The sequence below is a fragment of the Emydura macquarii genome, unplaced genomic scaffold (genome assembly GCF_026122565.2).
Source record: "Emydura macquarii macquarii isolate MOO-44397 ecotype Brisbane River unplaced genomic scaffold, CSIRO-AGI_Emac_v2 contig_480, whole genome shotgun sequence".
In the NCBI taxonomy this organism is placed as follows: domain Eukaryota; kingdom Metazoa; phylum Chordata; order Testudines; family Chelidae; genus Emydura; species Emydura macquarii.
Window position 1 is genome coordinate 10,659,969 of NW_027130617.1, and position 23,586 is coordinate 10,683,554.

The following is a 23,586-nucleotide window of genomic DNA, read 5'->3' on the forward strand; positions in this document are numbered from 1 at the left end:
TCCCTTCCCTCAAGGCAGTATGGCCTAATGGCCAGGAGTCTATATGTTGTCTCTGTTGTGCAGGGTAGGAAGGCCTAGCAGCCAGAATCAGTAGGATGGCCCTGGATGAAGGGCCAGCTCTAGCACCTGCTTATAGGGCGCCGCCAGCCCCCTTCCATCTCAGTTCCTTTTTACTGCCTGTGATGGTGCTGGAATGTTCTCTTGCTCCTGCAAGTCCTTTGTCAACCTAGTGGTTTACTCGTTATCAAGTGTATATAGTTCTTATTGTTAAGTGTTAATTATAGAGTTAGTTTTAGATTGTGTTTGACCCAGGAATGGGGCATGCCCTGGTCCCCAGGTTTTAAACCCTGCGCTTCATGTAAGAAGCCTATGCCACTGAACAACCCACACCAGAGCTCCTTGAAATGTTTAGGGGACACTCACAAGCGGGAGAAGTGTAAGATCTGTAAAAGTTTCCCACCTTGGACTAAAAAGGATCGGGACATCAGACTTAGAGCCCTCCTAATGGAGTCGGCGTTTAGATTGGCATTGGAACCAAAGTTGGGCTTGGCGCTGAGCACATCAGAGTCAACATGGAGCGCCTGCCCAGCCCTGTCATCTTCCTGTCGCCAATCAATGTCTCTGGTGCTGAAGAAAAGATCAAAGAAGGCCCATGCTAAACTAGGGTGCTCTCTGGTGCCAAAGGCAGTTAAAAAGGGCAAGGGGGCTAAAGTGAGATCCGTGTCTGGCCACTCATCCCCACAGGCCCTGAGGGGCTTATATGGGCATCAAGACCTGTCCCAGACCTGCTGCCGACTCCAGGGAGTGGCAAGGGCCCTAGATACCTGATGGTGACCTCTAGCCTGAGGTGTTCCAGGTGATGAAGGACCTCTTGGCGATCCCGGTGCCACCGACGCCCAGAGAAGTGAGGCCTCTATGCTGAGAGCCGGCTACCTCCTTGAGGGGCTCATAGGGGAGAAAACCTGCATTAAGACCTCTGCAACGATCCCCATCTCCAAGGCGCCACTCTCCAGTGCGCCAGTGATCACCGACCTGTGACGCCACATTTTGCGTGACCTGTGACGCCACATCCAGTCATCTTGTCTTTTGGCAGAGGTCCAGCAATCCATTCAGGATCTTCCCTTTGATGGTTCCCTTCTATTTGCCAACCAAACAGACTCCAGGCTGCATGGGCTGAAAGACTTGAGGACTACACTGTCTCTCTCTTGGCCTGTACACTCTGTCCTCTGGCAGGAGGCAATTCAGACCTCAATCGCTGCAGAGGTTTGGAGGGCAACCTCCAGGGGAGCCCTATAAAAGAAACAGTAGGGATTACAAATGTCGCCAAGGCCACTTATCGGACACTGCCCCCCAGTCAGGCTTGAGCTGTCACCCCCCAAGGCGCAAATAAAACTTTTGAAGATGTGCCCAAGGGTGACCCACCAGCCACTACCTGGAATCTTACTCCCTTCTTCCTGGCCTGGGCTGTCATAACATCAGACCACTGGGTATTGAATACAATAGCTGCTGGATACACTCTTCAGTTCATTTCGCTCCCGCCTTCCATGTACCTTTTCAGGGACCCCTCTCACAAGCAACTCCTCATCTAGGAGGTGCATGCCCTCTTGCAAGTGGGCATAATGGAAGAGGTTCCTCAAGAACTGAGGGAGAGAGGCTTCTATTCTTGCTACTTTCTGATTCCCAAGGTGAAAGGAGGCTTGAGAGTATTGTGGAACTGCAAGACCTCAACAGATACCTCAAGAAGTTGAACTTCCGTATGGTCCCTCTGTCCACCATCAGTCCCTCTGTCCACCATCATCCCCTCTCTGGATCCAGGCAACTGGTATGCTTCCCTTGACTTAAAAGATGCCTATTTTCATATTTCATCTTCCCGGGCCACAGGACATTTCTATGATTTGTGGTGGGCAAGCAACACTTATCAGTTCACTGTGCTCCCTGTTGGCCTATTGACCGCGCCACACATGTTCACCAAGTGCATAGTGGTGGTGGCGGCTCATCTCAGATGCCGAGGAGTACAGGTCTTCCCTTACCTGGATAACTGGCTCATCAGGGGGCGGTCAAGAATGCAAGTCCAGTGCAGTATAGAGGTTGTCCAGGACACCTGTCAAGCACTGGGCCTGTTAATAAACAAGCAGAAATCAACACTTGTACCTGTCCAAAGGATAGAATTCATTGGGGCAGTCTTGCACTCTACATGAGCCAGAGCACTCTTACTGAAGGCCAGGTTCCTGGCAATGTCAGAGCACATAGCCTGAATATCAGCCCACCCTCTCCCTGCGGCGAGGGTATGCATCAGCGTGCTGGGTCACATGGCAGCCTGTGCTTACATAGTCCAGTATGCCAGACTGCACCTCAAACCTCTGCAAATGTGCCTGGTGACTGTGTATTCCCCATCCAGATGACATCTGGACACAATCCTCATGGTCCCTCTGCAGATACTTCTCTCTCTATCATGGTGGATGAAACCTCATCACGTGCTGACAGGAGTGCCTTTCGCAGCCCCGTGACCAACATTGTCGTTGGTTTCAGATGCCTCAGAAATATGGTGGGGAGCCCACCTCGATATGCTCAGGACCCAAGGCCTCTGTACCAAGGATGAACTGGCATTACACATCAACATCAGAGAACTCAGGCAGTTCGACTAGCCTGCAAGGTATTCCTACCTCACCTCTCCCACAAGGTTGTTCAATTTCTCACAGACAACACGGCTGCTATGTACTATATCAACAGACAAGAGAGGGGCCAGATGCTCAGCCCTTTGTCAGGAAGCCTTACATCTGTAGAACTTCTGTGTAAGTCACAACATTCAACTGGAAGCGATGCATCTTCCCAGGGTCAAGAACGTGTTAGTGGATTACTTCAGCAGATCCTTTTGCTGTCACCAGGAGTAGTCACTCCATGCAGAGATGGCTAGCTTCATCTGCCAAAGGTGGGACGCTCCCCGAGCCTACAGCCTATATTCACTGACTGATGTCTTTCTCCTGCTGTGGTTGGGCAGTCTCATGTATGCCTTCCCACCGATTCCACTGATACACAAGGTCCTCATAAATATCAAGAGAAACAGAGCATGGGTCATCCTGGTGGCCTCAGCATGGCCACATCAGAACTGGTTTGGAATGCTACTTGAGCTGTCTGTGACCCACCATTGGATGCTTCCATCGTGGCTGGACCTTGTCTCCCAGGATCATGGCAGTCTGCTCCAGCCGGACCAAGCTTCCTTGCATCTGATGGTGAGAATGCTCCATGGCTAAGCCAGGAAGAGCAATCCTGCTTGGTTCAGGTTCAGAAGATTCTGCTGGAAAGCAGAAACCCTTCCACCAGAGCGTCTTATGTATCCAAGTGGAAGCGCTTCACCTGCTGGGCAGCTCACCATGATGCCTCTCCAACAGAATCACCTATCCAGATGATCTTGGACTATTTGCACCATCTAAAACAGGAAGGTGTGGCTTTCTCATCAGTTAAAGTGCACCTAACGGCAACATCAGCCTTTCACCATCCTGTACAGGGCAGAATGGTTTTTTCTCATGAGGTAACAGTCAGATTCCTCAGAAATCTGGAAAGGCTCTTCCCACCACTACAAGACCCAGTTCCCCAATGGGATTTAAACCTTGTCCTCTCCAGGCTCACTGGGCCACCATTTGAGCCCTTGGCTTCCAGTTCCCTCATGCACCTGTCCTGGAAGGTTGCATTCCTAGCAGCAATTACATCAGCAAGGTGGGTCTCAGAGGTTCAGGCCTTGACTTCAGAGTCTCCTTACACAATCTTTTACAAAGACAAGGTCCAACTATGACCTCACCCGGCTTTCCTGCCAAAGGTGATACTCCACTTACAAATCAACCAAGGCATTTTTCTGCCAGTCTTCTGTCCAAAACCTCACAGCTCCAGTGAGGAGAGACAGCTCCACACTCTAAATGTCAGGAGAGCCCCCTGGCTTTCTACATTGACAGGACCAGGCCCTTCTGTCAATACACACAATCCTTTGTTGTGATTGCTGACCAAATGAAAGGGTGACCAGTGTCATCCCAGTGAATCTCGATGTGGATCACAGCCTGCATTTGAGCCTGTTACACTCCTAGCATCCCTAACAGCCCACTCTACAAGGGCCCAGACATCTTCAGCAGCCTTCCTGGCACATATCCCAATACAGGACATTTATAGAGCTGCTACATGGTCTTTGGTACATACCTTCACGTCCCACTATGCCATCACGCACCAGGCCAGGGGCAACGCTGGCTTTGGCAGAGCGGTGTTACGTCATACCTATGATCCTGCCCGCCTCCGGGGATACTGCTGGCAAATCACCTAATTGGGAATGGACATGAGCAAGCACTCAAAGAAGAAAGAACAGTTACTTACCTTGTAACTCTTGTTCTTTGAAGTGTGTTGTTCATGTCCATTCCACAACCTACCCTCCTTCTTGAGTTCCGGCAAGAAGGAATGAGAGGAGGGGAAGGGAGGCACCCTATATACAGGCGCATACACACACTACTGCAGAGCATGCTAGATCTGGCCCTACAGATACCACTAGGGGAAATATTTCCGGCACTGGTGCATGTGGCACACACACATCTAATTGGGAATGGACATGAGCAACACATCTCGATGAACAACAATTACAAGGTAAGTAACTGTTCTTTCTTTCCAAGGAAGAATAGCCTGATTTGGAATCTAAGTGCTGACTCCCAAACCCCACGAGAGGAATGTGTTTAAGGAATTGGGAATACTTGCAGAGGCATGGTTTTTGCAGAATTTCTTGCTAGTTTATCCTTTAGTCCGACAGATCAAAGAGACTGCCTGTTCTTCTCCTGATTCTAGTTAGGTGTTTTGCTAAATCTGCTCAGTGACTGTATATTCTCCCAGAAGATTTCGGAGACAAGTGGCTCTCCCTAGAGTGGATTTTAGTTATATCTTGCTCAAAAAAAGATAGACTTCATTGAGATTTCCAGCATATGCTTAAAGGATCCCCTGGGTAATCAACAGGAATCTCTTGCATGGAAACTTTTATTTTATTTCAGTGTCATGCTGTTTATTCATTGTGTGTTCACATTAGTTATTTACTGACTGTTGGAGTTTTTCCTGAGTAAAGTTTGCGGGAATTGGCCCTTGATCTGCCTTTCTTTGATTCCAAAACTTAATAAAGACACATTGTCATTCTCAAATGCTTTTATACCTCATTTTATTTCTTTTGTGTTTTATTTATACTATTATATAAATTGAACTAAACAGTATTAAAATGTCTGACCACCTGCAGAGAAATAAAATTGACTATTGTATAAAAGAGAATATTGACAACTTATTGAAAACATGATAGAGAAAAGACTTCTAGTTAAAATTACATATGCTTTATATTTACTTGTTATAATGCAGTTGTTGAAAGTAATAATTTGGGATTAAAAATTGCCATTTAAAAATATTATAACATTTTTCAATTTTTAACAGGTGTAACACTGTCAAATGCAATGGTAAATGCAGGTCTGACATCATTTAAAAAAATTGAAGATGCAAATGCAAGGGAACTTGAAATGGTATTTAAAAATTTTATATCCATATTTATATAAGGAAAATGATAATGTTTAATACTTAACAAGTTATAGAGGAGTTTACATGTAGCAGATATATTAATATCAGGAGACTCCAGTGTTTTAAGTGGTTTATTCTTGTACAGTATCACACAAGATTAAGGAAATATGCAATTTTCTGACAGGAAATTGATTTTTTTTTCCTGAAGTTGAGTTATTAAGTTGATGTTTTGCTTCAATTATAGTAAGTTACATGTTAATTTTATTGACATTTTTGTATTAACATATGGGGGAAGAGATTCACCCTAGAACTTTCCACTAACTAAAAGGATGATAGCTCAGATTCAGGAATTTCCTCACTATCCTTTTAGTAGTGGAAAGTCCTAGAGTGAAATCCTGGCCCCACTGAAGTCAATGGCAAAACTCCTATTGAGCATTAGTGATACATGTGTTTTTGCAGAGTCTGCAGTCTCATGGGCCCTGACACACACACCAGAAGTCAAATATAGATAAACTTCCTGTTTTTCCAAAAACGCATACTTGAGCAGTTTGAAAGAAGCAAGACAGAATGACGCAGGATCATGCTCAATTCTTGTGGTCACTCCCCCTCCTCTCCTAACCTGCCTAATTTTGTTGTGGCTGGTACAAAGGTCTTACAGGTGCTTTTGGCAGTAGGCATAATAATCGATTTTCCAGTACTGGCAGTGGTCTAGGCATTCTGCTGCGATGCCAATGTCTTCTCTAACGGTGCTACCAGCCTATAATGTTAGGAGAATATACATTTCCTTATGGATTCTGGGTCATCTACTAACTTGCTTTTATTGTGGTATGGCAATACTGCATCTAAAACATCTCCTTCCTCCTACACACCAATAATGTAGATGAACTATGGTCTTTCCAGAATAACAACAGCTCTCAGTGGTCCCAAAACACATACTTGTATGACTGAAGTTATGCTTAGACTTTCATATATTTGCTATCACAGTTTTCTCTTAAGAATAGGCCTTACCTGGGACTAGGATTGTTTCACGCTCCCCCCTCCTTTCACTTCACCACCACTACACACACACACACACACACACACACACACACCCCTGTACTCTGTATAGTACAATTTACCAGATAAAGTTGTTCATATTCATTCTAGCATGATCTGATCCATTTAACTGGGACAGTATTTTCTAGCAGTTATTTTTTAAGGGGGGGCTTAAGAAGGATAGCAGGTTCCAAGTTCCTTGCCTGTTGAGGATTATGCGTGAAGTGAGAGTCATCTTCTGAGAGACTGTTCTGCTTGTGGCTGAACAGTTATTGTATAGTGGTGAGCAACTGATATTTTTACTTGTCAATTCTTTCCTGACTGGTGAAGTAATAACTGGTTCCAATTAATATTCTTCATCAGGATGAGGAAAGAAGAAATTATACCATCCCTGGAAAATAATTATCACACTTTAATTGTAAGTGCAGTATTTGCAAATTATGGGCCACATCTTGAAAAAGTATTGAAACTTCCAACTTCCTTTGATATTAAGTGTAGTTGTAGTGAATAAGAACTGTCAGCAGTTGGTCTTGTGTATTCCCTTATTAAACTTCTTTATCTGAAAGTTACTTTTATTACTGGAGAAATATGATGAATTGTAATATATCAGAAATAAAACTAAATATTTGCAGATTTTAAACAGACATCCTCCTTTTGGAAACCAAATAAAAGAATCTGTGCTACACCTGCCAAAATATGAACTTGACATTGAACAGGTAAATGCTTCCATTTGCTTTACCAGATAATGCTTTTTATGATGGTTTTGCTTTAGAATTCTGCTAACATAATAAAGATAAAATATTTTAATTAATATTACCAACTTAACATGGGTAAGTTTCCCATCAGGAAAGGGAAACCAGTCATGCCATCCTTCAACCTTGTCATGTGTTGTTAAAGGCCTTCCCATTTAATGTATACATAGTCTGTGTCCTTAAGATAGTTCTTTGTCATTTCTGTATGGGCACACCCCACTTTTTAAGAAATCAAATGTTCCTGAAACACAAGTTCATTCAAAGGCTTCTTAAGTCAGTTGTTTATATCCTCCGCAGTACATCTGATCTCTTCTTTTCTTGTTTCTTCTGTTTGTTGGCAATCTTTTTATATTAAAAGATGTGAAAGGAGACAGTTCACCTATTGATCTAGCTCTTTTGAGTATGTAAATCTGACAGCTCTATTCCATCTTAAATATCAAACATGAGGCAAAAAGAGGTCAATAAGAATTTGCTGTTTGTAGATGTTAAATTCAGGAACATACAGAAACAATAGCTGATTGGAATCAAATAATTTATACCATGCATATCAAAGGAGAGGCATGATCTAATTCTTTGGGTACAAGAATGGGAGACAGGAACTCCTGAGTTCTGATACTCATTCCATCTGTGGCATTGGACATGTCACCTAATCAGTTTTCCTCAGCTTTCTCATCTGCAAAATGTGGATAATAACAACTCTATGAGGCAGTTAAGTGTTAAGACAATTAGTTGCAGTTTGTACTTTGAAGATGAAAAACTTAATAGAAGTGTGAAGCGTTATGACTATTATTATTATAATGAACAATTTCGTTTTAGTCTGTCATTTTGTAGATTAGCACAAATGTTTGAATAATGTATTGGTAATTCTAAAATCATTTTCAGAAGGAAAAGTTTATGATGATAAATGCTGCACAAAGATCTGTCTGCGTTATTAAAGTTTTTTTCCCTGAAAAATTGAATAGCTAGTTTCTTCTTCGAGTGCTTGCCTATGTCCATTCCACTGTAGGTGTGTGCACGCCTACGAGCATGGCTAGCGGAACTTTTTTCCCCTTAGCAGATCCTGTAGGGCCAGCTCCGGTGCCCCCTGGAGCCCCGCACATATGCCGTGGTATATGAGGCGCTGCCGGCCCTATGCCCCCTCAGTTCCTTCTTTCCGCCCGTGACGGTTATTGGAACTGCCTGTGCTTGCGTTGCAAGTGCTTAATTCCCCAGGTTTTGAACTTTAAGCATGAATTTTTGTGTTAGTTAGTTAGCTTAATAACTGTTGTTAGTGGTAATTAGAGACTTTGAGATAGTCTGGCTGAGACTTTACTGGGAGTGAGTATGCTCCAGTCTCATGGCTTCAGTCCATGTGCTTCTGGCGGGAAGGCTCTCCCGCTAAGTGACCCCCACTGCCTGAAGCGCCGAAGGAGGGAGAGGGAGAAGACCTTCATAAGGAGAAGAATAGATCTGCAAGGCTTTTAGACCTCCAGAAAATCCACCTGAAAGTCTTGCTTATGGAGACCCCGACTGGCTTCGAGCCAACCCGCTCCGCTTCAGTACCCAGCATGCCATCGGTGCAGAGAGCACCATTGGCACTGAGCCAACTTGACACTGCAAAGACGGAATCAGCGCTCAGAGTGCGGACGCTTCCCCCACACCGTCTAAACAGGTGGGGTTGAGCACCGATCCATGCTGAGGTCGGATCACGGAGACCCTCTGCCTGAGCGTCTCCAGCCAGGGACCTTCCCCGGACTCTTGGGGACACTGTCAACATCGGAGGCTGTCGGGCGGCAAGAGTCTTGTTGGCCTTGCATAGGCCGCTGCCGCCCATACCTCTACAAGAGAGAAGGGGCTGGTGTTATGGGGGAAGCCCGCATTGGGACCCCCTGATTGACTTAGGAGATCCCTGGTACGGGGAGGAAGATCTCCTGCAGACCGGTTTCCTGGGGTAGAGCAGAACCGCTCCCCTAGAAGTTCTCACAGGTCACGGTCACCAAACCAACCTTTTTGGTAGTGCACGCAAGGGCGGCACCCTACCCTTTACTCTCTTTCCAGTTCACGTGGGTCACTGGGTCCTTGGTATAGTTCGGTGGGATATGTCCCCCGGTCGTTTCCTCGCCCACCCCGCCCCCACGATACCTCCCCTTTCCTCCCTCTCAGTGGCAATTCCACATCCAAGATGTTGAGGCTGCCTCAGCCTGGAGCAGTGGGAAAAGTCCCTCAGGGCATGGCGGAAGAGGTCCTACTTGAGGTACTTCCTTGTCCCCTAGAAAAGGGATTTAAGGAGGTGTCAGACCTACGTCATCTCAACAAATACCACAAGGGACTCAAGTCTCGCATGGTCTCCCCAGCTCCAGTATTCCCACCTGGATACAGGAGTCTGGTATGCTGCCCTGGATGTCAGGGATGCATATCTTCAATGCTTCTTTTGCTTCAGAGTGGTTGGCTGCCACTAACACTTTACGGCTTTACCCTGTGGCCTCTTCTCGGCCCCGAGGTTATTTACCGAAGGACTGGCAGTGGTAGCTGCATGCCTGAGGCAAAAGGGGGTTCAAGATTTGCCCATACCTGGATGATCGGATAATCAGAGGCAGGTCCCAAGTCCAGAGAAGTGTGCGCTGGTCAGGCACCACTTGCAGCTGGTGGGTCCTGCTGGTAAACAAAAGTTCACGTTAACTCAGGTGCAGCCTGTAGAATGCATCGGCGTGACCGGTTGCTTCCAGGGCCAGGCCTTCTTGCCCCAGCCGCGCTGTGAGACAGCATCCCTCAGGATGGCCCACCTGCACAAATGCCCTACGGCAACAGCCAAATGTTGCTGACAGCTGGTAGGTCACAGGGCGGCCTGCACCTATGTGGTGAGGCTAGCTAGGCTGACGCTTAGGCTGCTTCAGTCACGACTAGTCTCGGTGTACAGTTTGAGTAGGTAACTTCTGCACCGGGAGACTACGATCCCATCCTCTGCCCTTCCCCTCCCCCCCAAAAAAAGAGAGCAGTAAGCCCTAGCCTCCCTAGACTGGTGGACGACTCCTCGGGATGTGTGAAGAGGCATTCCATTCGTGGAGCTGGCTCCCTCAGTTACCCTGATATTGGATGCTTTGGGCAGAGGGTGAAGTGCTATATCAGTGCTAACCTCGGCTCACAAAGCATCTGGCCAAGGGAGGAGAGGCGCCGGCACACCAATGTAAAAATCCGTGAAACATTCGCAGGGCTTGCAGAATGTTCCTCCACTTTATTGAGGGCAAGATGGTACAGGTGCTGACACACAGTACAGTGACCATGTACCACATCGACAGGCGGGGGGAGCCCATTCATCAGCCTTATGGAGGGAAGCTATTGGTCCTTAGGACTTGGCGGTGATCACCTCCCAGGAGAACAATGAGGCAGACCCCATCAAGGGGTCACTCTTCCTCACCACGATGGGTCGCTGCATCCACAAAGGGCTTCTACGACCGTCTGGAGGAGGGGTTTCCCCAATGGGGAGCTGTCTGTATCGGATTGGAGCACAAGGTGTCCATAGTGCTGCTCTCTCCGTGGTCAAGGGGCTGGGGTGATTGCCAACTCCGTCCGTCTGTAATGGTCAGAGAGCTTCATATTCACTTTCCCGCATTTTCCCCTCCTGCATACAGTCCTGTTAAAGATGAGGACCGGTTAAACAGAAGCCATATCAGCCTTCTATCAGTCGCTGGAAGGGGGATTGTGGTTCTCCCATCCGATGTCGGTTAGGTTCCTGAAGAAGGTTGGAGGCTCTATCTGTAGGTCTGTGACCTGGTGCCTCCCTGGGATCTCAACCTGGTCCTTTCATGGCCCATGGGACCCTCCCTTGGAACCTGCGGCATCATGCCTTCTACCCCTGTCTTCCGGGAACGTGGCCTTCCTGGGGTGTTTACCTCGGCAAGGAAGGTCTCCAGGATCAGGGCACTGACCTCGGAGCCCACCCCCTGTACTTTATTCTGTAAAGACAAGGTTCAGTTGAGGCCACACCCGGTCTTTCAGCCTAAGGTGGTTTCGCAGTTTCATTGTGACAAACATATATTCTCCCTATGTTTTTCCCCGAACCACACGGTTCGGAGGAGAAGAGAAGGCGGCACTCGCTAAATGTGAGACAGGCCCTGGCTTCTACATCAGGTGTATGAGGCCGTTCCGGAGAGTGATGCAGCTCTTTGTTGCAGTGGCTGACCGGATGAAAAGGTTCACCGGTCTCCGCCCGGCACATTATCTTTGTGAATAACTTCCTGCATTGAGTTGAGGTACGAGCAGGTGAAGATGCCGCTTCCGGGTGCCACCACGGCTCATTCAACAGAGCTCAAGCTCCATCTACAGCCTTTCTAGCAGAAGTGCCAGTACAGGGCCTCTGTACAGCAGCTGCCAGGCTGGTGGTACATACCTTCACATCCCACCATGCCTCTGTCCAACGGGCACGGGAAGACGTGGGCTTCAGCAGAGCTGTGCTGCAGGCAGCTCACCGCTATCTCCGGCCCACCTCCAGGGTACTGCTTGTTAGTCACCTATAGTGGAATGGACAAGAGCAAGCACTCAAAGAAGAAAACAAGGTTACTTACCAATAACTGATGTTCTTCGAGATGTGTTGTTCATGTCCAATCCACAACCCACTCCCCGTCCCCACTGCCAGAGTTGGCGGAAAGAAGGGACTGAGGGTGCGTAGGGCCAGCAGCACCTCATATACCGTGGCATGTGTGCGGAGCTCCAGGGGGCGCTGGAGCCGGCCCTATGGGATGTGCTAAGGGGAAAAAAGTTCCAGTAGCCGTGCACGGAGGTGTGCACACACCTATAGTGAATGGATATGAGCAACACATCTCGAAGAACAGCAGTTACTGGTAAGTAACTTTGTTTTTCTTGTTTCATCTCTAGACATATTTATATATGACTTAATAAGAAAGAAGGAGGTTGTTTATTCACTTGAGGATTTTTTCTTGTCTTATTCTGTACTCTTTCCTGTGAAGCTAGTTCCTTTATTTTGTTACATATATTTGTGTCTGATACAATTTTTGTTTATGCCAACACGAAAGTAAAGATGATCTGTATTTCATTTATTAAGCTCTTTCAGCCAAGATTTATCGTGATTATATTTTAATTTATGTAATCTAAATAGGACCCATAATAACTGATAGCCTTGTTTTTTCCAGTTAATGATATCTCAAATCAACATTTCAAACAGCATTATATTGTTTGTAGAAAATATACATATGCGTGAAATGCACTTTATTTTTACCATAAGTTTCTCCAAAGCAATTATTTCCCATATCTTCCATAACAATTCTTCTAAACTATGGGTACAATTCATTTCTCTAGAATTTGGTGATCGTGTTTCTGGCTTCCATTAGCCACTGATTAATAATTTAAATGGTATAATTCATATCCAACAATTAAAATTATTAAAGGGATACAGAAGCTTTGACTGTTAGAATACCAACCTGAGCCAGACTGAACTACGTAGTGTTGGAGGTGTGTCAGTCCCAGGATATTAGCCAAGGTGGCTAAGGTAATATCTTTTATTGGACCAGCTTCTGCTGGTGAGAGAAATAAGCTTTTGAGCTTACACAGGGCAATTCTTCAGGTCTGGTTCTTTTTCTGCCAGACCTGAAGAAGAGCGTTGTGTATGCTCAAATGCTTATGTTTCTCACCAACAGAAGTTGGTCCAATAAAAGATACGACCTCATGTACCTTGTCTCCTAGATTGAACTGGCAGTTGTGACTGTAAGTCATTATCATAGGAAGGTTCTTTAGGGGTCTGTGAGAAAGAAGTTGATGGTCTCAGTCTAGTTTGTAGTGAAAAAAAGTCCACATCTCAAAACTCTGCTATGATTAGCACTTATCTTTGCAGTCTTAACATTAGAATGAGCATGGAGACCAAACTATTTTCTCTCATCTAAAGTAGTCTCCTTCTAGATCAGACAGATACACATTGGAATGAGGGGACGGACAGGGCAGTGTGGAAAAGCTTGCCTCGCTGCTGTCCATAATTAACTTATGTGGGTGAATATAATATTTGATTCACTCGCATTACCATCAAACATATTTGAAAACATTAGGATTATTTAATAAAGTTCTAGTAAAATAGGTATTTTACAAATAGCACATTTCTAGAAAGAACAGGTTTAGAGACTTTAACGTTATAAACAGGGCATTCTGGTGTTTGAACGCTAGCAATGAATGATGAGCGTTCATTTCTTTCTCTGGATCTTTGTATTTACCAATAAACAGACCATTCCACCAGAAGTCACTGTTGTGCATCCCTCATAGAATCGAATTTCTGTTCTCCTTGGCAGTGAACAGAAGGGTTTTTTCTGTGCTGTGCCATTCATCTTTGGCTAGAAGTGCAGAGCACCATTGAACAGTCATTCAAATTTAGCACCTCAGCAATGACTTCCTGATGATAGCCCTTTCTGGTATGCAGACAAAACAAATGTGTGTTCTGTTGAAATTGCACATGTCCAAATTGGGCCTTTGTATGTGTGTGATATACAAATGCATGAAAAAGTGTGTGACTTACTCTGAAGTGTTTTTACTGGTTATATCATTTTATATATGATTTATTTTTCAGCTTGCAAAATATAGTGATACAGTGGCTGAAATCTTAGTGACCATCATATTAACAAACTTTGAACAGCTTCAGACTAAGAGAACTGCACCAGATTTTCATTGTGTAACCTTGATTATAGGAGATGCTGACAATCAAGTGGTTTTTAAACAGAAAATTATGTATGTATCAGTCATGTTATTTACACTTTTAGGAATGTCATTTTATATCGTTTCCATGGTGTAACATTTTTTATATTAATGAGACTAACCAAATCTCTATTATTTTAGTGGAAGCCCTACTGCAGATGGATTCCTTAGGCCTGATTCTCTGTTGCTTTGCACCTTGTGCAAAATGGGTATTAAATGCTTCCCAATTTCAGTCTTTTATAGTAGCTTTGACTGCTGTAAATGGCTAAACAAGTTACAGGGCAATAGAGTCAGTCCCCTTGTGTATATCATACCATTCTAAATATCTGTGTGATTATGTTGTCAGTTTTATTGATTCTATTGAAGCTAATAGCATCCAGGTTTAATACAAATATAGAAAATTTACATTACTAAATGCATATAGAAAAGAATCTTTTTGAATTATTACTCATGAAAATTAGGCACTGAATTATTTACATAGGCAGCACTTGCCTACCTTCCTACACAGGTTTTTTCACCTGGGGGAAGAATTAGATTCTTTCTCCAGTTCGATGAGCTGTATTTGAAGGGAATGGGAAACAGAGAGTAAAATAAATATTCTCGAACTAGATGACCAGCACCTGGGTCCTGATCAAGTCCTCATGAAGAGGAAGGCTTGCTCTGTGCACCTTGCAAAACTGCAATGTCATATTCAGGACCCTGACTACCTTAGGCTACAGGCCCTGAGGGCACATCCTATTGAGAATATTTGTTAGAGGCATCTGATCAATTAGATCCCCTGAATCAAAACTAGTCTATGGTCTTTTACTTCATTTCCATGCCATTAGCATCACAAATAATGTGACTTCTTTAATAATATGTCTACCACTATATTACTGTCCATTGTGTATACTTAATATCAGTATATTATTATATGTTGTAGGGATTCTGCCTTGCTGAAAACCGGAAATTGGACTAAAAAAATTGAAGTGAAAAGAGCTCTTAAATCTGAGGAATTTAGCATAAATATAATTAGTTCTGACTATGGTAGGTTTATTGTTATGATTAACATTTTAAAGCATACTTTTAAAGATGTTGAATAAGTAGTGAAACCAGTTTGCTTTATCCCAAGCCAAAAATTTAATAAAAATGAATTAATTTTAAAATAAAATTATATTAATTGTTTTATTGTATGGTGTACTATACTAAACGCATTAATTATGAGATTTTTCTAATGTAACTGTTTCAGCTAAGTATCATATACATTGTTAATCATCTTTCCTTGCTCCCCAGGAGCTAAACTCAGCCCTTCTCCCCAAACCTCTTTGGAAGATGACTCCAAAACATTTCACTCCATAATTATTCCCATTCATCCCCAAAGTTTTCCTGCCTCCTCTGCATCAGTTCTGAGCCACATACCAATTCATCATATATGTCTCATGTCAGATTTGCCTGGTTTAACACTGATCCTCTTAATGGCAAATCCATCCTTGTCTGTAATCTTGTGTAGATCGTTTTGTTATCTAAACCTGTAAATGTTAGCATTCAACATTAGAAGTACTGTCAATATTTAGTTGCACTTCTTGTGTAACTGCAAATAGTGCTACTAGCATTCCCCAATATCAGCTTGCAGTGCAATGTTAAGGAGGTGAAAATTGTGTAAAATTGTATCAGAAGTGCACACCCAGGACACAGTCCCACTTCCTAAAACATATACATAAACGTGTTAAAGTGAACAGTGTATACTGTACAGCATAGCTAAATGATTTTTATAGGAACCATAATTTTAAATTTCCTGAATTTTCTTGTTTAAATCTCAACCATTAAATGCAAAAACTATATTACTGTAATGGTAAAATATCAAAGCTCCTTGCGGTCTTTTAATAGCCATTTATACTGTATCACACTGCTCATTATGAAATTGGAAGTACAGTAAATGGTAATATAAGAAAATATTTTTCAATTTACATAAACATTGTTGTTTCATTTCTAAAAGTTGGGGTGGATATTCAGCAAAACTATACAGCATTTTACTTAGGACCAAAAAGGTTTGGAAATCAAGTGGTTATACCAAGAAAATTAGAAGTTGAGTCTTCACCTGATATGTATCATGCCTCTTCAGTAAGATCAGCATCAGCAAGAAAGGATGAAGGTAACTAATAATACCTAAAGAATAGAGTTCCACATCCTGCTCCTGTTGAGGTCAATGAAAGTTTAGTTAGTTACTTCAGTGTGAACAGGACTGGACCCTGTATTTGTTCATCTTTCCTCACTTTTGAGTAAAATGTATGAAAACACATTAAGAGTATGGTATATTAAGGAATTTAGTGTACTATGGCTTTGAATCTAGTATAGACAATTAAGTCCCAACAAGGGCATAGAGTGTTGCTCCATTGGCTCAACAGGTAGTGCAGTATGTTTCCAGATAGATCTGAATTTGGGAGAGAATTTAGATATCTGTACCTCATGCCTTCAGAATTTTAGAGTGTTATGGGGGTGATGCTTACAGTCTTTAGTAGGGTCAGTTGATGCTTTGCTATGAAAACAACCTTAGCAACCCAAAGAGGAGGTGTCTCTGGCAAATGTATCAGAAGACTTTTTTGACTTAAACATTTTTTGGGAGCGAACAAAAATCTAGTGCCATGGATGACTTTGTTCCTTTTTCTTCAACAAAATCAATGCGGAGGTGCTGAGAGCCATTGAACCAAACTGTAAACCGTGTATATAATGTAAATCACTTCAAAGCAGCAGCACCCCTAGTTCCAGCACTTATGAATCAGTGAAATAGAAAAAAAATAAGCATTTCTTTTTATTACATTAACTCAGGAGGTGCCTGTAACCGAGAGATCACCTACATGAAACTTGGGAATAGAGAATGCAGCCATCACTGTAAAAATAAAGATGTATGTGGACACGACTGCTGTGAGTTTCAAGAAACCTCATTATTTCTAGCATCTAAATTCAAAGGACCTAACTTCCTTATTTACACACATGTAAATTAGGATTAATTCTGTTGATATCAGTGGTTATGTTGGTGTAAAAATTGTGCAAAGCAATGTTTAAAATGTCAATTTGATGCAATCTAAAAAGTAAAAATTATTAATAAATAACTGCAGTATAATTATTCTATAGACAATACAGTGAAGAATATTTTACAGAACACATGCAGAATTTAATAGCAGTGTCAAGCTTTTCATATTTCTGAACACAAATACATAAAAAATTGTCTTTTATAAAATACCTAGGGCAAAATCTTGGCCCCATTGAAGTAAAAATTCCCATTGATTCAAATGGTGCCAGTATTTTGCCTTTAAAATTTAATCTGAAGAATCTCCCATTCTTTTTCTTAGGTAAAACTGGAGTTTCACAGAAATCAGAGTTAAAGAGAGATTCAAAGTTTTCTTCATACCTAGCTGATTTAAGGAACAGAAACTCAATTTCATCAGTTCCCCCAGTAAAAAGATTAAAGGTTCGTTTTAACACACTCGCTACTGAAAAAAAAAATTTCTTTTTATTGAGTATATATGTATTTGTAGGTTGAAGGCATTTTATTAATCAAATATAGACACATAGGGTCAAATGTGTCCCTTTGCTGTGAAATATAGAAGGGAGCAAAGGAACACAAAAAGGATAGGAAAGGTCCAGTAATCTTGGAAGTTGTATGCTAAGTTGTATGCTTCACATGAGCCTGTGGAAGACTTTCTCTGCAAACACTGCCTTATTCGTATTATGCAGGTTTAGGAAATTATGGTGAGCTGCGTAGCAGGCATAGTTGGGACCCAACATTCTATGTGGGAGCTTCTCTGACAATCCAAGGAAATATGACCTGAAATAAGTAAAAATTAATACTGGTGTCTGAGAGAATTATGCTGGCAGGGGAGGTTTTAAGATTAACATTCTTTTTCGATTCTTAGACTCCACAGTGTTTCAAGGCTGAGCACTTTGCCTTCTGGAGATGCCTGCAAACTTCTCTACCCTATGGGAGAATGCGGCATCTGAGGTTTTTTGCTTGTGATTTTTTTTTTTTTTTTTTTTTTGCAATGCTGATTTTCCCCCTCCCTGCAGGTTTTTCTGCAGTGGAGGATGATTTGGCCCATATCTAACAGAGAAAGAAATATGGTTAATAGATCAGATAACTACCAGTCTGAGCTTGCTGATATACTTCCATTACTCCAAGCTCTCATTGGCTACATTGACTAATTCGAGTTATAAAAAAATCTATTCCATCAGATAGCTGACAGTAGAAACATTTAATGCATTAATGCTATAAAATATGAATAACTTTATTCCTACATTGGTTTCCCTATTCTTTGCAAAGTGCAAGTGGTGTGGCCCAGGCTATTAAATACAATAATATACTGTACATTGTAATAATCTTTTTTAGATGCAGATGCAGTTAAATAAATCTCAAAATGTGGATCTGAAACAATTTGTTTTTACATCCAAATCTTTGCTGCCAGCATTGCCAAGGTACTATGCTATTGCTATAAGTTTAATAGAAGTTAAAACCTGCACAATTTAAATTCTCTCATTGGCATAACAGTGAAGACCTCTTTTCTGAATCAAATTAATTTTAATTTGCAACTTTCTTGTGACTCTGTTTTACTGATTTGTATGAAGGTCTGAATGTGCACATTCTTCTGCCTCAGCTTCAGAAGAACATTGGAATAATGTTAATATCCTTGGTAGACCTCAGAATCAACTGCAATCAGAGAATTATGGAAAGAGTAGTAAGTTATTACTCATGTATGAGATTTTCTGGTTTTTTTCATTGTTTTGAATTAAATGTTTCTTGTAAAATTAAAACTGTTGAAATCACTACAGCAACTACAGCAACCAACATAGTGCTGCAGGGAACTGCACGTTTAGAGCAATACAGTATGCTCTGTCAAGGCAAGGAACTTGCTTTGACATTAATTGATTTTAGAGGGAAGCCAAAGTTGCAAGTGCAAATCTCAGCCAATAAATGTCCCTTAAAGGAAAACTGTAGTGATTAGTTCTAATACCTTACAGCCCAATTGTGTAAATACTTAATACTGGGTATGATGCTTATGATTGTGCTTATTCCCACTGAAGCCAATTGTAATACATAAGGTAGTTTATTTATCTCTATCTCTCTCTGCTTTCCACATACCTTTCCCATCATCAGTGGAGTATTTGAGTGAAAAGTCAGCATTATGCTTTGTAATGTTTGCTGGATTGGGCCCTTAAAACAGCTAAATTAACATTTAGTAAAACTTCTCATTGTATCTATATTAAAAACTGAAGTTCTCCTTTGAGTGATTGCTCACGTCCATTCCAATATAGGTGAGTGCATGCCGGTGTGCACGGTTCCCGGAACTTTTTTCCCCTTAGCAGACCCCGTAGGATCGGCTCTGGTGCCCCCTGCAGCCCCACGCTCATGCCGCGGTATATGAGGCATTGCCCCTCAGTTCCTTCTTTCCGCCTGTGATGGTTGCTGGAACTAGAACTTGCTTTTCTGCAAGTACTATTCCCCTTCTTTGAACTCTTTGTTATTCAAAGTACTTTAGTTAGTTTAAAGTAATTGTTAAGTAGTGTAGTTAGATAAGAAGTCCCTGGGGGACTTAGAATGGCCGGGCCATGCCCCGGTTGCCTGGATTTAAGTCGCCTCCATGATCGGTACCTTATGTGCCTGGGGGAAGAGCAGGAAAGATAAGTGTAAAATATGCAGGGCTTTTAAACTGCAGACTCAAAAGGAGAGAAATTAAGTTAAAAGCCTTGCTTATGGAGGCAGCACTCCGCCCATCATCTGAGCCATCTGCTCCACCTTGGCACTGAGCATCATGTCAGTGCAGAGTGCACCGCAGGCACTGGGCTCAACTCGGTACTGAGCCACATCCCCGGTGCCGAAGAACATGAGTCAGCGTGCGGAGCGCGGACACTCCCTTGCACCGTTGGTACGGGCAGGGTCAAGGCAGAGATGCACCGGCCACGGCCTGTCGAGTCTTCTCCGGTGCCTGCATCTCCGAGTAGGGAGCCTCCGCTGACTCCTGGGAGTGGGGGAGTGCCCCTGCTGACACCATCGACACTGGAGGCTTTTCAGGTGGCAAGAGCCTTGTTAGCCTGCCTACGCCACCTCCACCTCTCCCCCCCCCACGGAGGGAGAAGGGGCCGGTGTCCTGGGGCAAGCCCGCGTTGGGTCCCCCCAAAGGGCGGTGGAGATCCCTGGTACAGGGAGGAAGATCTCCCGCCAGATGGCCATCAGGGGTAGAGTGAGGACACTCCCCCAGCAGTTGCTCCAGGTCAGCGTAGTTGAGTCGACCGGCACAGGACGTGGAGTCTCCCTCTTGGGGCCGACATCGATCCCTGGCACTGGAGGCAGCGCATGCCAGGCGGCGGCACCAGTCAAGGTCTGCCAGGCAGCGTCTGGACAGCTCCAGTTCCCGATCCCCGGCACCAAGGAGTTCACCCGCACCGAGGCGGCGCAGAACCTGGTCTTCGTCGGAGAGACCGGCACCGAGGCGTTCGCCCGCACTGAGGCGGCGCAGAACCTGGTCACCGTCGGAGACTCAGCACTGAGGGGTTTGCCCACACTGAGGCGGTGTGGAACCCGATCACCATTCGAGGACCCCGCGCCGCGCAGTCCCCGACGCGGAACCCGGTTGCTTGAGTAAGGCTCGGCACCACGGAGTTTGGAGTGGCACTGGCCTCGATTACCAAGGGGTAAGTGGCGCCGCAAGTCCTCGGTACCAAGGCTCCGGTACCGAGAGCTCTTGGGAGTGCACCTCCATCCATTGGCCGCTCACGGCGATGGAGGTGGTCCTCGTCGTCCTCCGTGTCAGAGGCGACGAGAAGACGGTCCCTGGCATGACATGGCACCCGGAACCAAGGACGGCCACGGCACCGCTGGTCTAGTGCCTCGGGGTCCCGCAGGGGGGACAATTTTCGGGACAGCTGACGCCCCCACAAGGTGTCACAGCAGGTGGCACTGTCAGCCCTGGTTTGGCCTCAGATGGGGGCATCCAGACAGGACCAGAACCCCAATCCACCCTGTCAGCAGGGGTGCAGTCTGTGCCCCTGGCACAGGAGAAGGCCCATTGACACCGCTCCTCAGACAAGGAGTCGGACCCCATGGAGGCCCCGTCTACAGATGAATCCCTTCGGCGGGCAGGGGAGCACCCATACGACGTGCCTCTGCAGTCCTCTTCCTCCTCCCCGGATGAGGCAGTCTCCCGGAAGCACATAGTGCCACTGGAGGGTTTCAGGACACACCAAGAGCTGCTCAAGAGGGTGGCCTTTAACTTGGGGTTAGAGGTCAAGGAGTTAGTGGAGGCCGTTGATACCCTCTTCAGTGTGCTGGCGGCAGCTGCCCCAGCGAGAGTGGCCCTGCCAGTCCAAGATAGGATCCTCAAAATTGTTAAGGTCCTGTCGCAAACCCCTTCCTCAGTCACCTCTACATCGAAAGTGACTGAGAAAAAGTATTATGTTCGGCCAAAGGGTTCGAGTATCTGTTCGCTCACTCGGCCTCAGGAACCCTGGTGGTAGACGCAGCCAACCAGCAGGACAGGCAAGGTCTGCCTGGTTCCATTCCCAAGAACAAAGACAACAAAAAGTTGTGGATTTATTTGGAAGAAAAATGTATTCCACAGCAGCTCTGCAGTTCAGGATTGCCAACCATCAGGCCCTCCTAGGGAATATAATTTTAATTTGTGGGACTCCCTCAAGTGGTTTGCTGAGGCCCTGCCCCAGGACTGGGCCGCAGACTTCACTACCATCCTGGATGAAGGAATCATGGTGGCTAGGGCAGTGCTCCAAACGTCCAGTGACGCTGCTGACTCAGTGGGGGGCCATAGCCTCTGTCATTTCCTTGAGGAGGTGATCGTGGCTGCAACCCTCAGGCCTGTCCCAGGAGATGCAGCAATCAATCCAGGACCTCCCCTTCGATTGGTCGGACCTCTTCTCCAGTCAGACCAATGCGAAGCTGCACGGTCTGAAGGACTCCAGGGCCACGCTTCGCTCCCTGGGCTTGTACATGCCCCAGGCTTCCAGGAGGTAGTCATGGCCCCAGGCGTAGCAGCGCCCAGGCCTCCGCCTAAGCCCTATCAACCCAACAGAAATATGGACAGAAATAGGGTGATTAGAAGACGGAATCAGCCCCCCAGCTCGTCCCCAGCAAGGGTCCCCCAGGGGTTCGGGCAATCGTAGGAGACAGTTTTGATGGTGCGCCTGAGGGTGACGCCCCTACTGCTCTCCTGGACCCGCCCCGTCCCAAACAGGTTAAGGGTCTTCTATCCTGAATGGGCAAAGATTATGTCAGACCGTTGGGTTCTCGGGACAGTCTCTGGGGGCTACGCCATACAGTTTACCTTCACCCCGCCCCCCAACATCCCCAAGGCAAAAGGGAGTCTGAGACCCATATTAGACCTGCGTCGTCTGAACAAATATGTCAACCGACTCGGGTTTCGCAGGGTTTCCCTAGCCTCCATAATCCCTTCCCGGGATCCAAGAGACTGGTATGCAGCTCTCGACCTCAAGGACGCATACTTTCGTGGGTCCATCTTCCCCAGCCACAGGTGCTTCCTCTGCTTCACAGTGGCTGGTTCCCACTACCAATTTACAGCCCTGCCCTTTGGCCTATCTTCGGCTTCAAGGGTCTTCATCACATGCAGTCCAGGTTCCAAGCGCAGGGGAGCGTGATCCTCATTTTCAGTCTTCCATCAGCTGCTCGAGGGGAGATCCCTGTTCTCCCACCCTATGTTGGTCAGGTTCCTCAAGGGGGTGGAGAGGCTGTATCCGCAGGTCCACGACCCGGTGCCTTCCTGAGATCTTCCTGGTCCTCTCGAGACTCATGGGGCCCCGCTTTGAACCCAAGGCTTCATGCCCTTTGCTCATGCTTTTATGGAAGGTAGCCTTCCTGGTGGCCATTACCTCGGACAGGAGGGTCTCCAAAATTAGGACCTTAACCTCGGAGCCCCGTTATACAGTATTCTATAAGGATAAGGTGCAGTTGAGGCCACATCCAGCTCTCCTGCCCAAGCGGGTTTCCCAGTTTCATTGTAACCAAGATAATTTTCTCCCCGTGTTTCTCCCAAACTGCACAAGTCGGAGGGGGAGAGGAGATGGCATTCGCTGGACGTGAGATGAGCCCTGGCCTTCTACATCAAGCGTACAAAGCCACTCCGGAAATCTATGCAGCTCTTCGTCGCAGTAGCGGACCAGATGAAAGGATCACCTGTCTCCACCCAGTGCATCTCCGCATGGATTACATCCTACATCAAATGCTGCTATGAACAGGCAAATGTGCCACTTCCGGGTGTCATCACAGCGCACTCAACCAGAGCTCAGGCCTCCTCTGCGGCCTTCCTGGAGGGAGTGCCCCTGCAGAACATCTGCAAAGCCACCACCTGGTTGTCGGTGCATACCTTCACATCCCACTACGCCATCGTTCAGCAGGTGAGAGAGGACACGGGTTTCGGCATAGCCATGCTGAGGGCAGCTCACCGGTAACTCCTACCCACCTCTGAGGTATTGATTTTTAATCACCTATATTGGAATGGATATGAGCCAATCACTCGAAGAAGAAAACAAGGTTACTTACCAGTAACTGATGTTCTTCGAGATGTGTTGCTCATGTCCATTCCACACCCACCCTCTGTCCCCGCTGTCGGAG

At 45.2% G+C, this 23,586-nt stretch overlaps 1 protein-coding gene across 1 annotated transcript in view; it reads left to right on the forward strand.

Moving 5' to 3' along the window:
• HFM1 (helicase for meiosis 1) overlaps positions 1 to 23,586 on the forward strand; it is a 72,486-nt gene that overhangs the window by 37,530 nt on the left and 11,370 nt on the right. Inside the window, exons 19-27 of the mRNA XM_067538255.1 lie at positions 5,440 to 5,525; positions 7,188 to 7,271; positions 13,852 to 14,009; positions 14,899 to 15,002; positions 15,952 to 16,107; positions 16,782 to 16,877; positions 17,306 to 17,424; positions 18,340 to 18,425; positions 18,576 to 18,685. Of these exons, the coding sequence (XP_067394356.1) occupies positions 5,440 to 5,525; positions 7,188 to 7,271; positions 13,852 to 14,009; positions 14,899 to 15,002; positions 15,952 to 16,107; positions 16,782 to 16,877; positions 17,306 to 17,424; positions 18,340 to 18,425; positions 18,576 to 18,685 (999 nt within the window). The remainder of the gene's footprint in view (positions 1 to 5,439; positions 5,526 to 7,187; positions 7,272 to 13,851; positions 14,010 to 14,898; positions 15,003 to 15,951; positions 16,108 to 16,781; positions 16,878 to 17,305; positions 17,425 to 18,339; positions 18,426 to 18,575; positions 18,686 to 23,586) is intronic.